The sequence below is a fragment of the Heterodontus francisci genome, chromosome 46 (assembly GCF_036365525.1).
Source record: "Heterodontus francisci isolate sHetFra1 chromosome 46, sHetFra1.hap1, whole genome shotgun sequence".
In the NCBI taxonomy this organism is placed as follows: domain Eukaryota; kingdom Metazoa; phylum Chordata; class Chondrichthyes; order Heterodontiformes; family Heterodontidae; genus Heterodontus; species Heterodontus francisci.
This window is the reverse complement of record NC_090416.1, coordinates 12,261,522-12,279,885: the sequence shown is the minus strand read 5'-3', so window position 1 is coordinate 12,279,885 and position 18,364 is coordinate 12,261,522. Positions and strand designations below refer to the sequence as shown.

The window sequence follows — 18,364 nt, the reverse complement described above, 5'->3', positions numbered from 1 at the left end:
CTCCACAGGAGTGTTATCCGTTATAGAAACCGACACCGAGCCAAGGAAGGCGATATTAAGCTAGATGACCAAAAGCTCGGTCAAAGAGAGCTAGTTCAAATTGGTCTTGGGTACTTTCCATTCCTTGGCCTCTCATCCTGCCCTGTCCTTCTCCATCTCTCTACCTCCCTACAACCCTCCGAGATCTCTGCGCTCCTCCAATTTCAGCCTCTTGCCCATCCCCTGATTTCCATCGCCCCACCATTGGTGGCCGTGGGTCCTAAGCTCTGGAATTCCCTTCCTAAACCTCTCCGCCTCTCTCTCCTCCTTTTAAGATGCTCCTTTAAACCGACCTCTTTGACTGAGCTTCTGGTCGCCTATTACATGGCTCGGGGTCAAATTTTGTTTGATAACGCTCCTGTGAAGGGCATTGGGCTGTTTCGCTACATTAAAGGCGCTATATAAATGCAAGTTGTTGATGAACAGAGCATTAAAGCCCCATGCTTTCTTCCAGGGTTGGAGTGCCGCCTCCTCCTCCTGCCCCGGAGAGGATGGACGGTGTCGGCACCTTGCTGCCGTATGAGATCCTGGATGAGCGGATGCCGGTCGAAGCGCCCTACAAAGCGCCGAGCGAGAAGCTCTTCTACGTCTCACACGAGTGCCAGCCCAGCTGCCTAGCCCGGCAGCAGCCAGTGAGCCGCGGCCAGTACCGGGGCAAGAACCCCATGCTGGTGCCGCTCCTGTACGACTTCCGACGCATGACGGCGCGGCGCAAGATCAACCGCAAGATGTCCTTCCACGTGGTGTACAAAGGCCCCTGCGGGCTGAGCCTGCGCAACATGGAGGAGGTAGAGCAGTACCTGGCTAAGACCAAGGGCGACTTCATCTACCTGGAGATGTTCTGCTTTGACCCCTATGTCCTGGTGGACCGCAAGTTCCAGCCACAGAAACCCTTCTACTACATCCGGGACATCACCTACGGGAAGGAGGACGTGCCGCTGTCCTGCGTCAACGAGATCGACACAACACCCCCGCCCCAAGTGGCTTACAGCAAAGAGCGGATCCCCGGCGAAGGGGTCTACATTAACACCAACGCGGATTACCTGGTGGGCTGTGACTGCACTGACGGATGCAAGGACAGGTAATGGTGTTAAACAGCATCCTCGTCGATCCCCATGTATCAGCATGGGCACAATTTCTCTTTCTAACAACAGGTGCTGTTGCTTCCCTCTTCCCTCACTACCCACCCCCCCCACCCCGTGCTACAGTTAAATATAATGTCATGCCGGGCGTGTGGTGCTCGAGCATTTAGACCAGGACAGTCCCAACTTAGTCTATGCTTTGATACCTGATCTCAGTGGAGGGTCCAGTGTCATCTAGTAATTGGCCTCTGCACCTTTCTCTTTCCATTCTGGGTGTGCCTGTGCGACAGTGCCTGTGTGTTTGTATGTATTTGTACGTGTGTTTTTCTTCCTGTCATTTTTGTGTGTGTCTGCATGTGTTTCTGTGCGTTTTGCCTGTATATATTGCATGTGTTTGCATTTGTGTTTTTCCTGTTTGTGTGTTTGTGGTGTGTTATGTCTGTGTTCAGCTTGTGAGTCTGTTTTCCCCATTTTGAAAGCTGTTTTTATTTTAGTTTTCATATTGCCTTCTGAAATATCGTCTCCCCTAAAGCTTTGCTATCACTGGTGTCTTTATAGGTCAAAGTGTGCTTGTCTGCAGCTAACCATGCAAGCGACCGCCTGCAACCCGGGTGGCCAACTCAACGCCAGCGCGGGCTATCAGAACAAACGACTGGATGAGTGTTTGCCCACGGGGTAAGTGACGGAGATGAACAAGATCAATCACCCTACCTCTTCCTGAGTTCTAACCTATAATTGAAGGAAGCTACCTGCTTTTCCTTGCAGTATATGATGGTGTGTGAAATTTGAATATGTAGTCTGCGCGAACTGTGGAAAAACTCCCAGCAAGTCTCAAGTGTTGATCAGGGGTTTTAGGAAAAGAATTGCAGGGTTATGGACAAAGACTGGGGTCAGGGCGAGTGGGACATATTGGGATAGGTCTTACAGAGAGCTGCCCCTGGCGCAGTGGGTCAAAAGGCCTCCTGCACCGTATGATTCTATTGAGAGTGTTTTGAGCTATGCAACGTTGTTGAGTATCACACAAGTGTATTGCACATTGTTGAGGTTCTCTTGTTAGGTATTTAGGAATGCACAGGACTGTAGTGGACTATGGTAAGCCAGGCCGGAAGGCACATCACTGTACCTCTCCTCCCATCTCCTGTATCCCTCAGCCAACATCACTTTAAAAACACAGATGGTCCCATCACGTCACTGTGTGTGGATTACACTTCAAAAGTACTTTGTTGGAGGTAAAGCCCGGTCCTGAGGTTGTGCGAGGCGCTTTTATGAATGCAAGCCTTTCCTTGCTCTCTCCCAACTTTGCACATCTTGCAAGTAAGACATTGATCAGCTGACGAAGGGCAAGGGCAGAGGCAGTTCGGCTGCCTATCAAAGTCCGTCCATCCGTCATGCCCCAGGCTTCGCTTGCTGCTTATGCAAACTGCTCAGACTCCAGCGTCAGAGAATGTAATGGAATATAAATGTGGGCAAGTATGAAATTAGCCAGTTTGGTAAGAACAACAGAAAAGCAGCATATGTCTTGAATGGTGAGAGACTAGTAAATGTTGGTATTCAGAGGGACCTGGGTGCAGGTACAGCAAGCAATTAGGAAGGTAATTGGCATATTAGCCTTTATGACAAAGGGATTGGAGTATGAGAGTGAAGAATTATTTATATTATAATATTGCAATTAAACAGGACCAAACCTGGTGGACTGTGTACAGTTTTAGTCTCCTTACCTAAGGAAGGATATTCTTGCCTTAGACGGAGTACAACAGAGTTTCACAAGACTGATTCCTGGGATGAGGGGATCCTCCTGTGAGGAGAAATTCAGTAGAAATTACTGATATTCCCTGGAGTTTAGAAGAATGAGAGGTGACCCCATTGAAACATACAAGATAATGAGAGGGTCTTGCTGAGAGGCTGGTTCTACACCCCCCTCCCCCCCCTCTCCTTGGGCCTGGCTGGAGAGTCTAGAATGAGGGGGTGGGGGTCACAGTCTTGGGCCATTTGGGACTGAGATGAGGAGAAATGTCTTCACTCAGACGGTTGTGAATATTTGGAATTCTCTACCCCAGAGAGCTGCGGATGCTCAGTCATTGAATATATTCAAAACTGAGAGTAACAGTTTTTGGACGCCAAGGGAATCGAGGGATATGGGGATAGGGCAGAAAAGTGGAGTTGAGTAGAAGATCAACCATGATGATAAATGGTGGAGCAGGCTTGAGGGGCCGAATGGCCTATTCCTGCTCCTATTTCTTATGTTCTTACGTCTGCAGCTTCCCACTAACAAAAGGCTTAGTCACAGAGCCGCAGATGACCACTGACTGACCCCACTGTTCAGTTTGAGAATTATGCCTTTGTGGGACACACACTATCCAATACCCTGCAGAATAGGAACAGAGTTTTAGACCAGAGATGCTGGGATTGTTCCCCTTAGAGCAGAGAAGGTTAAGAGGAGATTTAATCGAGGTGTTCAAAATCAGGAAGGGTTTCGATGGAGTAAATACGGAGAAACTGTTTCCAGTGGCAGGAGGGTCGGTAACCAGAGGGACACAGATTTAAGATAAATGGTAAAAGAACCAGAGGGGGAGATGAGGAGAATTTTTTTTAACGCAGCGAGTTGTTGTGATCTGGAACGCGTTGCCTGAAAGGGCGGTGGAAGCAGATTCAATAGTAACTTTCAAAAGGGCAATTGGATAAATACTGGAAGGGGAAAAATGTGCAGGGATATGGGGGAAAGAGCAGGGGGGGGGAAGTGGGACTAATTGGATAGCTCTTTCAAAGAGCCAGCACAGGCTCGATGGGCGGAATGGTGGTCTGTTGGGTTACGTGAGTGAGATGGCATGTTAGCAGATTAATCCGCATTTCTCTCTTTCTCTCTTGCTCAGAATCTACGAATGCAACAAGCGATGCAAATGCAACTTGGGGATGTGCACAAATCGGCTGGTGCAGCACGGGCTGCAGGTGAGGCTGCAGCTCTTCAAGACTCAGAACAAAGGCTGGGGCATCCGCTGCCTGGACGACATCGCCAAGGGCTCGTTCGTCTGCATTTACGCAGGTAATGCTCCCGGGCTGCAGGGCTGAACTAGGGTGTGTTTCCTCTGTGTTTCTCTCCACCCCACAAGCTGCAGAGATACTGGCTCAGTCACTGGTACTTCCCTCACCTCTGAGCTCATGGGTTCGAGTCCCACACCAGAGACTTGAGCACACAACCTAGGCTCATACACCTAGTGCCAGTACTGTCGGAGGTGCTGCACTGTCGGAGGTGCTGCACTGTCGGAGGTGCTGCACTGTCGGAGGTGCTGCACTGTCGGAGGTGCTGCACTGTCGGGTGTGACGTAAAACCGAGGCCCCGTCTTCCCTCTCAGGTGGGGGACGGGGGGAATTCTCCCCGGTGTCCTGTGGCCAATATTTATCCCTCAACCATCATGCAAAAAAAAAATGATCTGGACATTATCACTTTGCTGATTGTGGGAGCTTGCTTTGTACAAAATGGCTGCCACGTTCCCTACGTTAGGGGGAAGCAGTGTCGTAGTGGCATTGTCACTGGACTAGTAACCCAGAGACCCAGGGTATTTCTCTAGGGACATGGGTTCGAATCCCACCACAGCAGAAGGTGGAATTTGAATTCAATTAATAAATCTGGAATTGAAAGCTAGTCTCATGGTCATGAAACCATTGTCGATTGTTGTAAAAACCCATCTGGTTCACTAATGTCCTTTAGGGAAGGAGATCTGCTGTCCTTACCTGGTCTGGCTGACCTGTGACTCCAGACCCACAGCAATGTGGTTAACTGTTACATGCCCTCTGAAATGGCCGAGCAAGACACTCAGTTGTATCTAACCGCTAGGAAGTTAATAAAACGGAATGAAACCGGACGGACCACCCGGCATCGACCTAGGCACCGGAAATGACCGGTAACCCAGCTCTGTCGACCCTGCAAAGTTCTCCTTACTAACATCTGGGGGCTTGTGCCAAAGTTGGGAGAGCTGTCCCACAGACTAGTCAAGCAACAGCCTGACATAGTCATACTCATGGAATCATACCTTACAGACAATGTCCCAGACACTGCAATCACTATCCAGGACTATCTGCATGCCAAACTGCATAAACAGCATGCGATAGACAGAGCTAAGCGATCCCATAACCAACGGATCAGACCTAAGCTCTGCAGTCCTGCCACGTGCAGCCGTGAATGGTGGTGGACAATTAAACAACTAACTGGAGGAGGTGGCTCCACAAATATCCCCATCCTCAATGATGGGGGAGCCCAGCACATCAGTGCAAAAGATAGGGCTGAAGCATTTGCAACAATCTTCAGCCAGAAGTGCCGAGTTGATGATCCAACTCCGCCTCCTTCCAAAGTCCCCAACATCACAGATGTCAGACTTCAGCCAATTCGATTCACTCCGTGTGATATCAAGAAACGACTGAAGGCACTGGATACTGCAAAGGCTATGGGCCCTGACAATATTCCGGCAATAGTACTGAAGACCTGTGCTCCAGAACTTGCCGCGCTCCTAGCAAAGCTATTCAGTACAGCTACAACATTGGCATCTACCCGGCAATGTGGAAAATTGCCCAGGTATGTCCTTGACACAAAAAGCAGGACAAGTCCAACCCAGCTAATTACCGCCCCATCAGTCTACTCTCAATCATCAGTAAAGTGATTGTCATTGACAGTGCTATCAAGCGGCACTTGCTTAACAATAACCTGCTCAGTGACACTTGGTTTGGGTTCTGCCAGGGCCATTCAGCTCCTGACCTCATTACAGCCTTGGTTCAAACATGAAAAAAAGAGCTAAACTCAAAAGGGAAGGTGAGAGTGACTGCCCTTGACATCAAGGCAGCATTTGACCGAGTTATGGCATCAAGGAGCCCTAGCAAAACTGGAGTCAGTGGAGATCAAGGGGAAAACTCTCTGCTGGTTGGAGTCATACCTAGCACAAAGGAAGATGGTTGTGGTTGTTGGAGGTCAATCATCTGAGCTCCAGGACATCACTGCAGGAGTTCCTCAGGGTAGTGTCCCAGGCCCAACCATCTTCAGCTGCTTCATCAATGACCTTCCTTCAATCATAAGTTTAGAAGTGGGGATGTTTGCTAATTGCACAATGTTCAGCACCATTCGCGACTCTCAGATATTGAAGCAGTCCGTGGAGAAATGCAGCAAAACCTGGAAAAAATCCAGGCTTGAGCTGATGTGTGACGTGAATGTTACTTGCCACTTAAGTGCCAGACAATGACCATCTCCAACACGAGAGAATCTAACCATCTTCGCTCGACTTTCAATGGCATTACAATTGCTGAATCCCCCATTATCGACATCCCGGGGGGGTACCATTGACCAGAAACTGAACTGGAGTAGCCATATAAATACTGTGGCTACAAGAGCAGGTCAGAGGCTAGGAATCCTGCAGTGAGTAACTCTCATCCTGACTCCCCAAAGCCTGTCCACCATCTACAAGGCACAAGTCAGGAGTGTGATGGAATACTCTCCATTCCCCTGGATGGGTGCAGCTCCAACAACACTCAAGAAGCTCGACACCATCCAGGACAAAGCAGCCCGCTTGATTGGCACCCCATCTACAAACATTCACTCCCTCCACCACCGACGCACAGTGGCAGCAGTGTGTACCATCTACAAGATGCACTGCAGCAACGCACCAAGGCTCCTTCGACAGCACCTTCCAAACCCGCGACCTCTACCACCTAGAAGGACAAGGGCAGCAGATACTTGGGAACACCACCACCTGCACATCCCATGAATGAATTAAAAAAACACAATGTAATACATTGGCTGTAAACCGCTTTGGAACGTCCCTGAGCCGTAAAAAGTGCTATAGAAATGCGATCTCTTCCTTTTACTGGAGGATGAGGAGGGCCTGTGGAGGCGCACTGCAGCAAGGGTCATTGCCGTCTGGGGGAGGGGACTGGGACGGGGACATCAACGCAAGTGTAAAAGCAGAGCTCTATCCTGTTGTTTGAGAAGGTGGCATGGAGGGGGAAACCAGGCGACTGTTTGACTTCTTCCACCTGACGTCTCGGCTGTTTATTGAATTGTGATGTTCCCCCGAAGTCTCTGGAGAATTGACAAGGCTCCTCTGTTCTGTTTGCAGCACCAGACCAGCGTCTTGTGATGCCCTGTTGCTGGAGGCTTTGTGTTGAGATCGGAATGGAAAAAAGAAACCCCACTAGGTTGATGTGTGGTTGGGGGAAGGGGAGAAAGGCACAGGGCAGCAATAAAGTCTGAGGTAGTGGAGATACTGAAAAGCAGAGACAAAGAGAGATGCTGATTTAAAGAAAACCTGAAATATTTCCTGATACCACTCTCCCCTCTGGGCCAGAAAGTCAGGGGTTCAATCCCCTGCTCCAGGGCTTGAGCCCTTAAGTGAGGCCGACACTCTGAGTGCTGCACTGAGGTTATGCTGCACTGTCAAAGGTGCCACCTTTCAGCTGAGACATTAACCCAAGGCTGCGGTTTCCCCTTTCAGGTAGATGTAAAAGATTCCACAGCCACTTGTTGGAAGAAGAGCACCGGGAGTTCCCCTCCATGTTCTGCGGCCAATATTTATCCCTCAATCAACGTCACTAAAATAGATTAACTGGTCATCTGACTTTTTATTTTAATCATACGCAGGATGTAGGCATCGCTGGCAAGGCCAGCGTTTATTGCCCATCCCTAATTGCTCTTGAGACGGTGGTGGTGAGCTGCCGCCTTGAATACAGTTGAGTGGCTTGCTGGGCCATTCAAGAGGGCAGTTAAGAGTCAGCCACGTTACCGTGGGTCTGGACTCATTTGTAGGCCGGCAGATTTCCTTAGTGAAGGCCAGAAGCGTTTTTCTAACAATCCGGTCGTTTCCTGGTCACCATTACCAAGACGAGATTTTTAGTCCAGATTTATTTCATTAACTGAATTTAAATTCTCCGCGCTGCCGTGGTGGGATTTGAACTCCTGTCTGTGGCTCACTAGTCCAGGCCTCTGGATTACTAGTCCACTAACATAGCCACTGTGCTATAATGTTAGTGGGACCATGATATGCACAAATGGGCTGCAATATTTGCTGTCATATGAGCAATGATTGCACTTCAAAGGTTTTTGATTCTGAAGCTTTTGGCGATGTCCTCAGGATGTGCAAGGCGCTATATTAATGGTGTCTATTTCTTTTTATTGGTGATACAGTGCGACTTGTCTGAGCTTAACGTTGTGTGTGTGTGTTTCCTCCGCCTCCTGCTACAGGTAAAATATTGACCGACGATTTTGCCGACAAGGAGGGACTGGAGATGGGAGACGAATATTTTGCCAACCTGGACCACATTGAGAGTGTGGAGAAGTACAAGGAGGGCTACGAGAGCGATGCCAAGTGCTCGTCCGACAGCAGTGGGGTGGACCTGAAGGAGGAGCACGAGAACACCGGCAGCGAGGCGGAGGAGTCCAGCTCGGACAGCTCGGACCAGAACTTCGGTAACGACGACGCCTACGTCCCCAGCTCGGTGTGGCGCAGCTACGTGACCCGCACCAAGAGCCGCGAGCAGAAGGAGAACGGCTCGGAGGCCGGCCTGGCCCGCCAGACCAGCCAGGAGGACTCCAGCTCCTGCAAGCTGCCGTTCACCGAGGAGACAGCCAAGAACAAGGTGGCCTCGTGGCTGAGCGCCCTGCGGGTGGAGGATTCCAATGTGGACTCCGACAGCCACTCCTCATTCAAGATGGTGGAGGGCGGCGATTCCAAAGCGCCAAAGGACGAGACGGGCAAGGACGAAAGCGGCCAGCCTGAAGCCAGAAAGCCGCCGGCTCCCAAGGACGAATTGCCTCCACCCAAGAGTGAAGAGGGTCCCAAGGAAGAACCCAAACCTGCTGATGTGCCCATGGACGCTAAACCACAGGGGAAGCAGGAGGTGGTAAAGAAAGACACCAAGACCGAGGCATCTGAGATAATTACCACCAAGGTATGACCCAACCTAGCAAGTATGTCTTCAGTGCAAGGAGGGAGAGCCAGCCTAGAACTATCACCAGAGTTCATGCTAGAGTGTAGATGAGACAACCATTTGTAAGACAACAAACAGTAACCCTATCTGCTCTCGCAGGTGGACGTGAAGCATCCCTTGGCCACTATTTTGAAGAAGAGCAGAGGGGAAGTTTTCCCTGGTGTCCTGGGGCCAATATTTATCCTTCAACCAACATCACTGGGAAAAAAAAAGTGTTCTAAGTCTTATTGCATTGCTGTTTGCCGTGCGCAAATTGGCTGCTGTGTTTCCGATATTACAACAGTAACCACACTTCAAAAAGTACTTAATTGACTGTAAAGCACATTGGGATGTCCTGAAATGGTGAAAGTTGAAATGCAAGCTCTTTCTTTAAGAACTGCAGTCGGTGGTTTCTTATATACTTCCAAGGTTTTTGTCTCCCAACACCCTCTCACTGAATTCCACACTTTGATCAGTGAGGAAATGGCTTAAGTTCTTAAAATTTGCTCTGCCCCAGTTTGGCCCTGTGCCCTCTTGGGATGGGTGGTACAAAGGTGGCATGACACCAGAGCTTTCCGGGTTATAATGATTGGGCATCCCACCATGAGGCAAACACACATTACACTGTACTGGAAAGCTGATTACGGCTGGCTTACAATGAAAATGATGCATCTTTGCAACTGTCTCTTTAAAAATTCAGACATTACACTTAACTGGCATCACCTTCACTGTTCTCTCTGACTTACACAGTCTCCCGATCCACCAACACTTCAGTTTTAAAATTCTCCATCCTTGTTTTCATGACCCTTTCCCCCTCCCTATCTCTGTCACCTCCTCCAGCCCCTACAACCCTCCGAGATCTCTGCGCTCCTCCAATTCCGGCCCCTTGAGCATCTTCCCCATTCCCATCGCTCCACCATTGTCGGCCGTGCCTTCAGCTGCCTGGGGGCCCTAAGCTCTGGAATTCCCTCCCTAAACTTCGCCACCTCTCTCCTCCTTTTAAGACGCTCCTTAAAACTGACCTCTTTGACCGAGCTTTTAGCCATCTGTCCTAACATCTCCTCACGTGGCTTCGTGTCAATTCTTGTCCGTTTTACACATGTTGTTCAGTCAGTATCTTGTATCAGGCTGTAATATTGTCAGTGTCTCCCCAGGCAACAGGCTTTTTAAAAAAAAAAAAGTCCAACACACAACTTTCAAATGCAGACACAGCCTTTGTGATTGGGCTCCCTTACCACTGCACCTGCTGAGATCAACTCACTCCGCACACAGAACGGCAGGTCTTTCTGGTGTGCGAGGCTCAGTTCAACACAGGGTAGCGCACAGATCCACCCTGCGTGTGGGTGCCCTCCCTGGTTGTCCTCGATTCCTGTTGGTGCAGGGACCCTGCCACCCCCCCACCCTGGTCAATGTCACGGAGCTGATTTTGAGCTTGGTACCTGGTAGCAGCAAATGGAGGTCCCATTTATTATATTGGCCGAGCAGTGGGTCATTTTGTCCATTAGATATAATTACTGTTACTATTTGAGAGAAAGGTCTTCACTTTCTTGCCTTCTTTTTCCAGAATCCAGAAGCAACTGTTCACCTCAAAATATCCTTGTAAGTAATGCTCTGTTCCTTTCATTCTCTCAATCCATTCTTTTCCTTCCTTCTCTCCATCTCCATCCTTTCCTGCTTCCTTCCCCCCCCCCACCCCACCCTTTTCTTTTTGAAAATGTCTATGATGTAATGGGAGTTTGGGAACTCTAATTCCAATGGCTTAAGTTCCCCACGTGCTTAACACTTTCACTGTCTGTGCTTCCCAGTGAGGGACCCTCGCACTGAGGAATGGAGCACTTTCCATTTCGAGTACACCGTGTCAGCGCTGAGCGCTGCAGGGTCCAGGCATCGCGAGGGTAGATTCAGAGTAAAGTTCTCCCTCCCTGCGCCCCAACAACGTGCCACTCAATGATGGATTAGCAGGCAGGTTTGTGCTGTGGGGCAACTTAAGCTGCTGACTAGAAGCTGGGTTAAGGCTGCTGAAGAATGTTACAAGTCAAGCGCTTACAGCCATCGCGTCAGGTCGATGCTGGATTCGAAGCTGTGTTCCTGAGGTGAGAGTCAGGTGTTTAACCCCCCTGCACTGCCTTGTCCCCAATGGGCTACATTCCAATGCATTGCTCTGCCTGAGAGAGAAAGAGGGAAAAAGTAAGACTTTGTTCCCCCACTCCAAGTCCACCATGCATCTGGCGAAACAGGAAGCACAACCATTTCAGCGCCTACCCCAGTTCTCCCCTCAGGAAGCACAGGCCGGCACCTGACTCAGAGTGGCACCGTGTGCCATTTCACACGGCAGGCGTGGAAAGCATAACAGTGCGGATGAGCTGACAGCGAGCAGGCAAGGTGAATTTGGGCACAGCCCGGGTCTCACTGAAACTCAACCTCTTGTGTTCTTCAGGCCGTTTGACAATTCTTCCAGGAACTTCGGCTACAACCCAAGGCCGGCCAGGAGCGAGGGCATTCGAAGGCCCTTTAGCAAGACCACGCTGCTGCAGGCAAGGCGCAATTCCGCCCCAGTGTCCGTGTTGAAAGACGTAAGTGTGGCATATGAGACGCTAGGAATGTGGTGTGATAGGAGAGGCAGTGGCAAGGGTTGCGTACGCTTGGCATCACCTCCATCTCTTCACGGGTGCACGTAGGGTCTTTGGGCATGACGCACGCACCATTGTGATATTGCTTTGTCACTGCTGCATCTGGTCTCGCAAAGCTTGCAGAACCCAGCCCTGTCTGGCATGAAATCCTGTCAAGACCTCAGCACCTGTTCTCGGGACACCCAACCGTGGCCCCGCCAGGCACGTTCCCACCCTGTCGCTGTGCGTGCAAGAACAGGTTTAATCCTCTCATCCGTGCCAGTCAGCTGATCTGGGCGGCCTGGCTGCCACAGTCGGCCTCTGTTGTCAGCTCGTGACTTCATTTCTCTCGGCGTGTTGACCCCCATCACCCTCTCTCTCAGTGCTGCAGTACGGGTACTGGCTTGTCACTCTTCCAAGCGACCGCCCTTCATCTGTCAGCTGGAGTGGCGGGCGGCGATCTGACTATCTGCGGGGAGAGGCATCACAAACAAGCCTGATCGTACCTTGCCCCAGATCCACGTTTCTCGCGGGCGTCATCAGTCATTAATCGGGCTGATTGTCACCGCCCCCACCGTCACGAAAACCAATGAGCTGAGATCAGAAATTGAAACCAACTTCCCTAACCTATGTGGGACATTCCGCCAGCAGGCAATGCAATGAGTCAGTATAGGAGCTCGGTTCCGTCCCTGTATTTAATTTTGTCTGTGTTCTTGCATAGTATTGCATGACGTGACATTCACAGCACATTCGGCCCAGCAAGTCCATGCCAGTGTTTGTGCTGCACATGAGCCTCCTCCCACCCCTCGCCATCTTGCCCTATCAAGGTATCTTTTTAAAAAGGCTATTGTCAGAAGTGGGATGAGCATTTTGGCCAGGTCACGTCAGGATTACACATCACAGCAAGGCCCACCGAGACTCATCTCACTGGGAAAACACATCTCGGACCCCGGCAGTATTTTGTACAGCCGTACGCCGCATTAGCAGAGGGGTCAATAACCAGGGAGCATAGATTTAAAGTAATTGGTAGAAGGATTAGAGGGGAGTGGAGGAGTAATATTTTCACCCAAAGTGTGTCTGGAACACTCTGCCAGAAAGGGTGGAAGAGGCAGAAACCCTCATTGCATTTAAAAACCGCTTGGATATTCACTTGAAGTGCCGTTATCTACAGGCCTACAGTCCAAGAGCTGGAAAGTGGGATTAGGCTGGGCTGCTGTTTTGCAGCCAGCATGGACACGATGGGCCAAATGGCCTCCTGTGCCTTTTAAATTTTTCTCTATTTCCAATTTACCAACCTGCCAGGTCATTCCAAACATTCCTTTTCCTGGGTGGTCCCTGCAGCTCTTTTGAGTTTATGTTTCGCTTAATTTCCTAGCCGACTTCAAGCTGGTCTCACTTTGTTTATGTCTCCAGTAACTGTTCGTACCTGTGCCGAGATTCCCACTCCACGCTGCAGAGTTTAAACATTTCCTGCAGGAGTATGGTCATGTAGTGGTTATATCACTGGACTAGTAATCTGGACCAGCCATCCAGAGAGCCCGGGGGAATTTGAGTTAGTTTAATTTTTATTTAAGTCTGGAAATAATAATCTGGTATCCGTTTGTTTTTAAAATACAACGTGACCAGGAAGCTGCTGTTTCGCCGTTAAAACCCATCTGCTTCACTAATGTCCGCTAGAGGGGGAAATTGGCCGTCCTTACCTGGTCTGGATCTGTATGTGAGTCCAGTCGAGTCCCACAGGCCATGACGCTTGGCAAGGTGCGCCTTGTAAGCAGCACAGTTGTGTCAAATCAGGCAGTGGAATGTGATGGCACAGCACCAATAAGTGGGCAATAAATGCCAACCCTGCCAGTGATGTGCACATCTCGAGAATGAATGAATGAAAATAAAACCTTTTCCTCTTAGCTCATCAGCTTTACACTCGCAAGCGGGCAGCAAGTTGTGTATAAAATAAGAGCCCAGGCCTGGTCCGGACTATGCGGTTGACACTCTCATTTCACCCCGCCCCCCCCACCACCACCACCACCCCCAGCCAGCAAGTTTTGTCAGGGCAGTGATGAAGGGGGCGTGATGTACCTGGACACCTGCGGACAAATACACACATTCTTGTCCATCTTCAGCAGGACGTAATGACTCTGTCGAGCAGCTCCGACAGCGAGATGGACACCGGCACCCAGACCAGCGGGAGTCGCAAACAGGCCCAGGGCCAGCCACCCGCAGCCGGCAACGACAGCGATGATGTTCAGACCATCTCCTCTGGCTCCGACGAGGTGTACAGCGGAGGCAAGAAAGACGAGAGCGATCCAAAGAACGCAGGTCGGTCCTTCCCCCTTCCCCTCACACCCCAACACACCTATCCAAAAGCAACAACAACTTGCATTTATATAGCGTTCGGCGCTTCACAGGATCATAACTCAGATGGAGTTTGACAGAGCTGTGGAGCTACGTCAGATATTAGGGGCAGGCGAACAACAGCCTGGTGAAAGAGGGCAGTTTTAAGGAGCGTCTTAAAGGAAGAGGGGCGGAGAGGTTTAGGGAGGGAATTCCAGAGCTTGGGGTCCAGGCAGCTGAAGGCACGGCAGCCAATGGTGGAGCGATGGGAATCGGGGGATGGACAAGAGGCCGGAATCGGAGGAGCGCAGAGATCTTGGAGGGTTTCAGGGGCTGGAGGAGGGGACAGATAGGGAGGGTTGGCGAGGAGGCCATGGAGGGATTTGAACGTTACAGGGCAGCAGACTAAAAGAATGAGGCTGCTTTCTTTCCTGGATGTGCAGCGGCCAGCAGTGCTAGAAGCCCAGGAGGAGTTGGTTGCATTGTCTCAGCCAGGTAAATGCCTTTAGGGAGGGAGACCCAGAGCAGGGAAAAGCACCGTACCTTTAACCTGAGCTCTTAATGACTTTGTCTTCCAGATTGCGCCAACAAAAGGCAGGTGGCAGTTAAATCGACCAGGGGCTTTGCACTGAAGTCGACCCATGGGATTGCAGTGAAGGCGAGCAACATGGAGAAGGGCGAAGGAGGCAGTGGTCGCAAAAGCACCAGGCAGTTCTACGACGGGGAGGAGTCTTGCTACATCATCGACGCAAAGCTGGAGGGGAACCTGGGGCGGTACCTGAACGTAAGTGTATACCGGGGGTGCGGGCAGGGTTTGGGAAGAGCAACTCTCTGACCCGTGGGGGTTTGGCTGCTGTGGGGGGGGGTTGTTGGAACTACTGGACTAGCAACCCTAGGCGCTGTGAGTACAAAAGGGGATAGGACTGAGGGAAGAGGTCCTTCAGGGAGAGGGTACGGGGTAGTGGGTGGAATGGGACTGAGGGAAGAGGTCCTTCAGAGAGACGGCGCTGGGACGATAGGCTGAACGGCTTCCTCCTGTGCTGTAGAATTTTGCGAGTTTTGAGCGTAAAGCTGATCTAAACAATGAGTGCTTCTTTTATCTTACAGCACAGCTGCAGTCCCAATCTCTTTGTGCAGAATGTCTTTGTGGACACACATGACCTCCGGTTCCCATGGGTGGCATTCTTCGCCAGCAAGTAAGTTCACCTGTGTTGTGATCCTTTTGTTGCTTCTTGTGCTGAGGGTGAATTAGTGCGTTTGAGGCAGTGTTGCACAGAAACTAGGGACTGGAAAGGAGCAGAGAGAGATTTAGGTGTCCCCGGATCTAAAACAATAAACGCCAGTAGACGGGTACGAAAAGGCAAGGCTGATCTTTATCTCAGGGGAGGTGGGAAAGCAAGAGGGATGGGAGTTACGGAGCCTTGGTCAGACCCCACCTGGAGTAACTGGGTTCAGTTCCGGGCCCCGCACCTCCAGAAGGATATACTGGCCTTGGAGAGGGTGCAGCGCAGATTCACCAGAATGATCCTGGGGATAAAAGGGTTAAATTACGAGGACAGGCTTTTATTCCCCTCGAGTGTAGAAGATTAAGGGGTGATCTAATCGAGGGGGTTTAAGATGATTAAAGGATTCGATCGGGTCGATAGAGAGAAACTATTTTCTCTGGTGGGGGGGAGGGGAGTCCAGAACAAGGGGGCAGAACCTTAACATTGGAGCCAGGCCATTCAGGGGGTGATGTCAGGAAGCACTTCTTCACACAAAGGGGAGTGGGAATTTGGAACTCTCTCCCAAAAAGCTGTCGAGGCTGGAGGTCAATTGAAAATTTCCAAACTGAGATGGATAGATTTTTGTTGAGTAAGGGGATCGAAGGATATGGAGCAAAGGCGGTTAGATGGAGTTGAGGTACAGATCGGCCATGATGGGTTTGAATGGCCTTATATTACTGTGTTAGGGAGTATGGTGGCCTCAGTACATTGTTTGCTGGCAGTTTGTAATCTGCGACAAACCCCAGGCAGTGTGTGGGCACGGCACAGCACAAGAACTGAGGAGCGCTGTGAACCTTCGAATGGCTCAACATCTCTACCCTTCCCCCCTCCTTTTAACCTCCGCAGGAGAATCCGTGCTGGCACCGAGCTGACCTGGGACTATAACTACGAAGTTGGGAGCGTGGAGGGAAAACAGTTACTGTGCTGCTGCGGCTCCACAGAATGCAGGGGACGACTGCTGTAGACCCATTGACCCTGACCTCTTCCCCCGCCCCACCTACCTCCCTCAAACACACACTTCAAACCACAACGCCCATCCTCATCCACCATTACACGCTCTGGTTGGGGAGATGGGAGGCTCCCCCGCCAGTATTCAGGATGTTGACTCCTACCCCACCCAACACCTTTGGTAGGACCCAGCCTTGGACGCAAAACGCAATCAAATGGATTCCACCCCCCACCCGGACTCCCAACTCTTTGCAGCGGATCGTGTTGTCCTGTTGGCCATCTCAGATGGTTCCCTGCCGACTGATCCTCAAAGCTTGCGTCTCAGATTCTCTGCTGGCCTGGAAGGAAGTGGCTGTTGTGGCGGGGATGAAGGTCCAGCCCCTTGTCTTGATTTGCAGTTGAAGCTCACTGGGACCTGATGATTGCTGGGCTCTTCCATTTCAGTGCGGAATCGGCCGGTGCCAGCAGAGGACCTCAGCGGGTAGCAGCTACGTGCCTGTGCGTGTGTGCAGCGGAGTAACAGGCGCACTCTGACTCGCGTATCCACGCATGCTTGAAGCTGCCATCAAGAGCTCAGACTAATCCAGAGTGTCGCTGGTACTTGCTGATGAACTCTGGGGTACAGTCCCCCCCAACATAGATTGGATTCGATACCCAGGGCGCCTCGAATGGTGCTCAAAGATGCTGCTCTGCTGATCAGTCCTCGGACCCAAGGCTCATCTGGAAAGAAGTGGCTGTTGTGTAGGCTGTTACTGGCGCTTCAAACTGTTCGTAACAGCATCCGAGAGCCTGATCCGGACTCGTAGAAATACCATGGTGCTGTTCCTAACTGCTGACCTCTCTCTGCCAACTCACCCCTTTTTTAAAAAAAAAACACTAGGCTACAGTAAGTAGCCCGAGCAAGTGGCAAGTGAGTGGTAAGTGTTAGCATTCCTGTGCACTTCTTTTTGTTCAAAGCGTCTACCCCATAGGCAACTCTTGGCTGGTTGCCTCCTTTGGGACGGGGTGGTGGGGGGCGGTGGGGAGTGTGTAGGAAGAGAGAGGAGACGCCCTGGTGCTCTCCGGATCAGGTAGCACTGGCTCACCAGTATTCTGCCCCGTGTCTAAATAGCTGAGTGTTGTCGCTTGATGCTGAACGGGAGCTTGTGACCATAATTAAAATCCTGATCACAGCGTTCACTGAGAGCTGAGCTCAGAACTTCAAAATGGGGCGTCTGATACATTTTATCTGTTACCGGCCCTTGCAGTATTCTCTTCCTCCCCTACCCCATCCCAGCTTTCTCCCCCCACGAGTTTAGGAAAATTTAATTTTAAGTGGTTTATTTATCTTTTTTAATTAACCCTCTACCCCACCCTACCCTTTCGAAGATGTTTATTTTCCTGCTGGGCTTGTGTTACACCAGCAGCTGCCCCATTACCGGGCCCCTGCGTGAGCCTTGATGGTTGGCCGTCTATTTGTCTATGCGGGGGCCGGGGCATCGGAAGCCAACCCAGCCCTGTCCTCTCCCAGTGTCCCAGATAGCAGCTGTACCAGATGAGTGTGTTAACACCCCCAAAGTCGTTGCAAAGCTGGGATGTGCTTGTGTGACTTTGGGAGATGGGGGTGGTCAGCAAAAGTGAGAGCCTTCCCCCAAGTTGCTGAAAGAAGGCTGCAGTGAAACAGGTCATCTGCACTCAAGTGCACCTACCAGAGTTTCTGTGGGACAAAGCCTTTCCCAAGATGCTATCTCTTGCACAGCTCAGTCGTGTCATTCGTGTTTAATTCCTTGTCTTGCTGAATAAAACGGCATCATTCTTTTCTAAAATTGATGGGGGGGTGTGTGTGTGTCTGTCTTCATTCCTAGGCGGAGCATATTGCAGTACCATATGGACATGGCCTTGTGTTTAACTCTGTATTTGAAGCTTAGATCATGGCCTAACACACGTGTCTCTGAGTCAGGCCACTAGTTCAAATCCCACTCCAAAACTTAGTAGCCATCAATATAAGACAGTTACTAATAACTCCAATGGGGGAATTTAGGAGAATTCAGCGTGGTGAGAATGTGGAACTTGCTACCACAGGGAGTGGTTGAGGTGAACAGCAGAAATACATTTAAGGGGGAAGCTGGATAAACAAATGAGGGAGAAAGAAATAGAAGGATATGAT

The 18,364-nt window shown here is 50.6% G+C and overlaps 1 protein-coding gene across 1 annotated transcript in view; it reads left to right on the top strand.

Moving 5' to 3' along the window:
- LOC137356937 (histone-lysine N-methyltransferase SETDB1-like) overlaps positions 1-18,027 on the top strand; it is a 56,915-nt gene extending 38,888 nt beyond the window's left edge. Inside the window, 10 exon segments of the mRNA XM_068022809.1 lie at positions 494-1,120; positions 1,680-1,796; positions 3,992-4,161; positions 8,341-9,047; positions 10,630-10,664; positions 11,503-11,638; positions 13,795-13,990; positions 14,584-14,789; positions 15,113-15,201; positions 16,117-18,027. Of these exon segments, the coding sequence (XP_067878910.1) occupies positions 494-1,120; positions 1,680-1,796; positions 3,992-4,161; positions 8,341-9,047; positions 10,630-10,664; positions 11,503-11,638; positions 13,795-13,990; positions 14,584-14,789; positions 15,113-15,201; positions 16,117-16,234 (2,401 nt within the window). The 3' untranslated portion in view covers positions 16,235-18,027.
- The last annotated feature ends 337 nt before the right edge of the window (positions 18,028-18,364 follow it).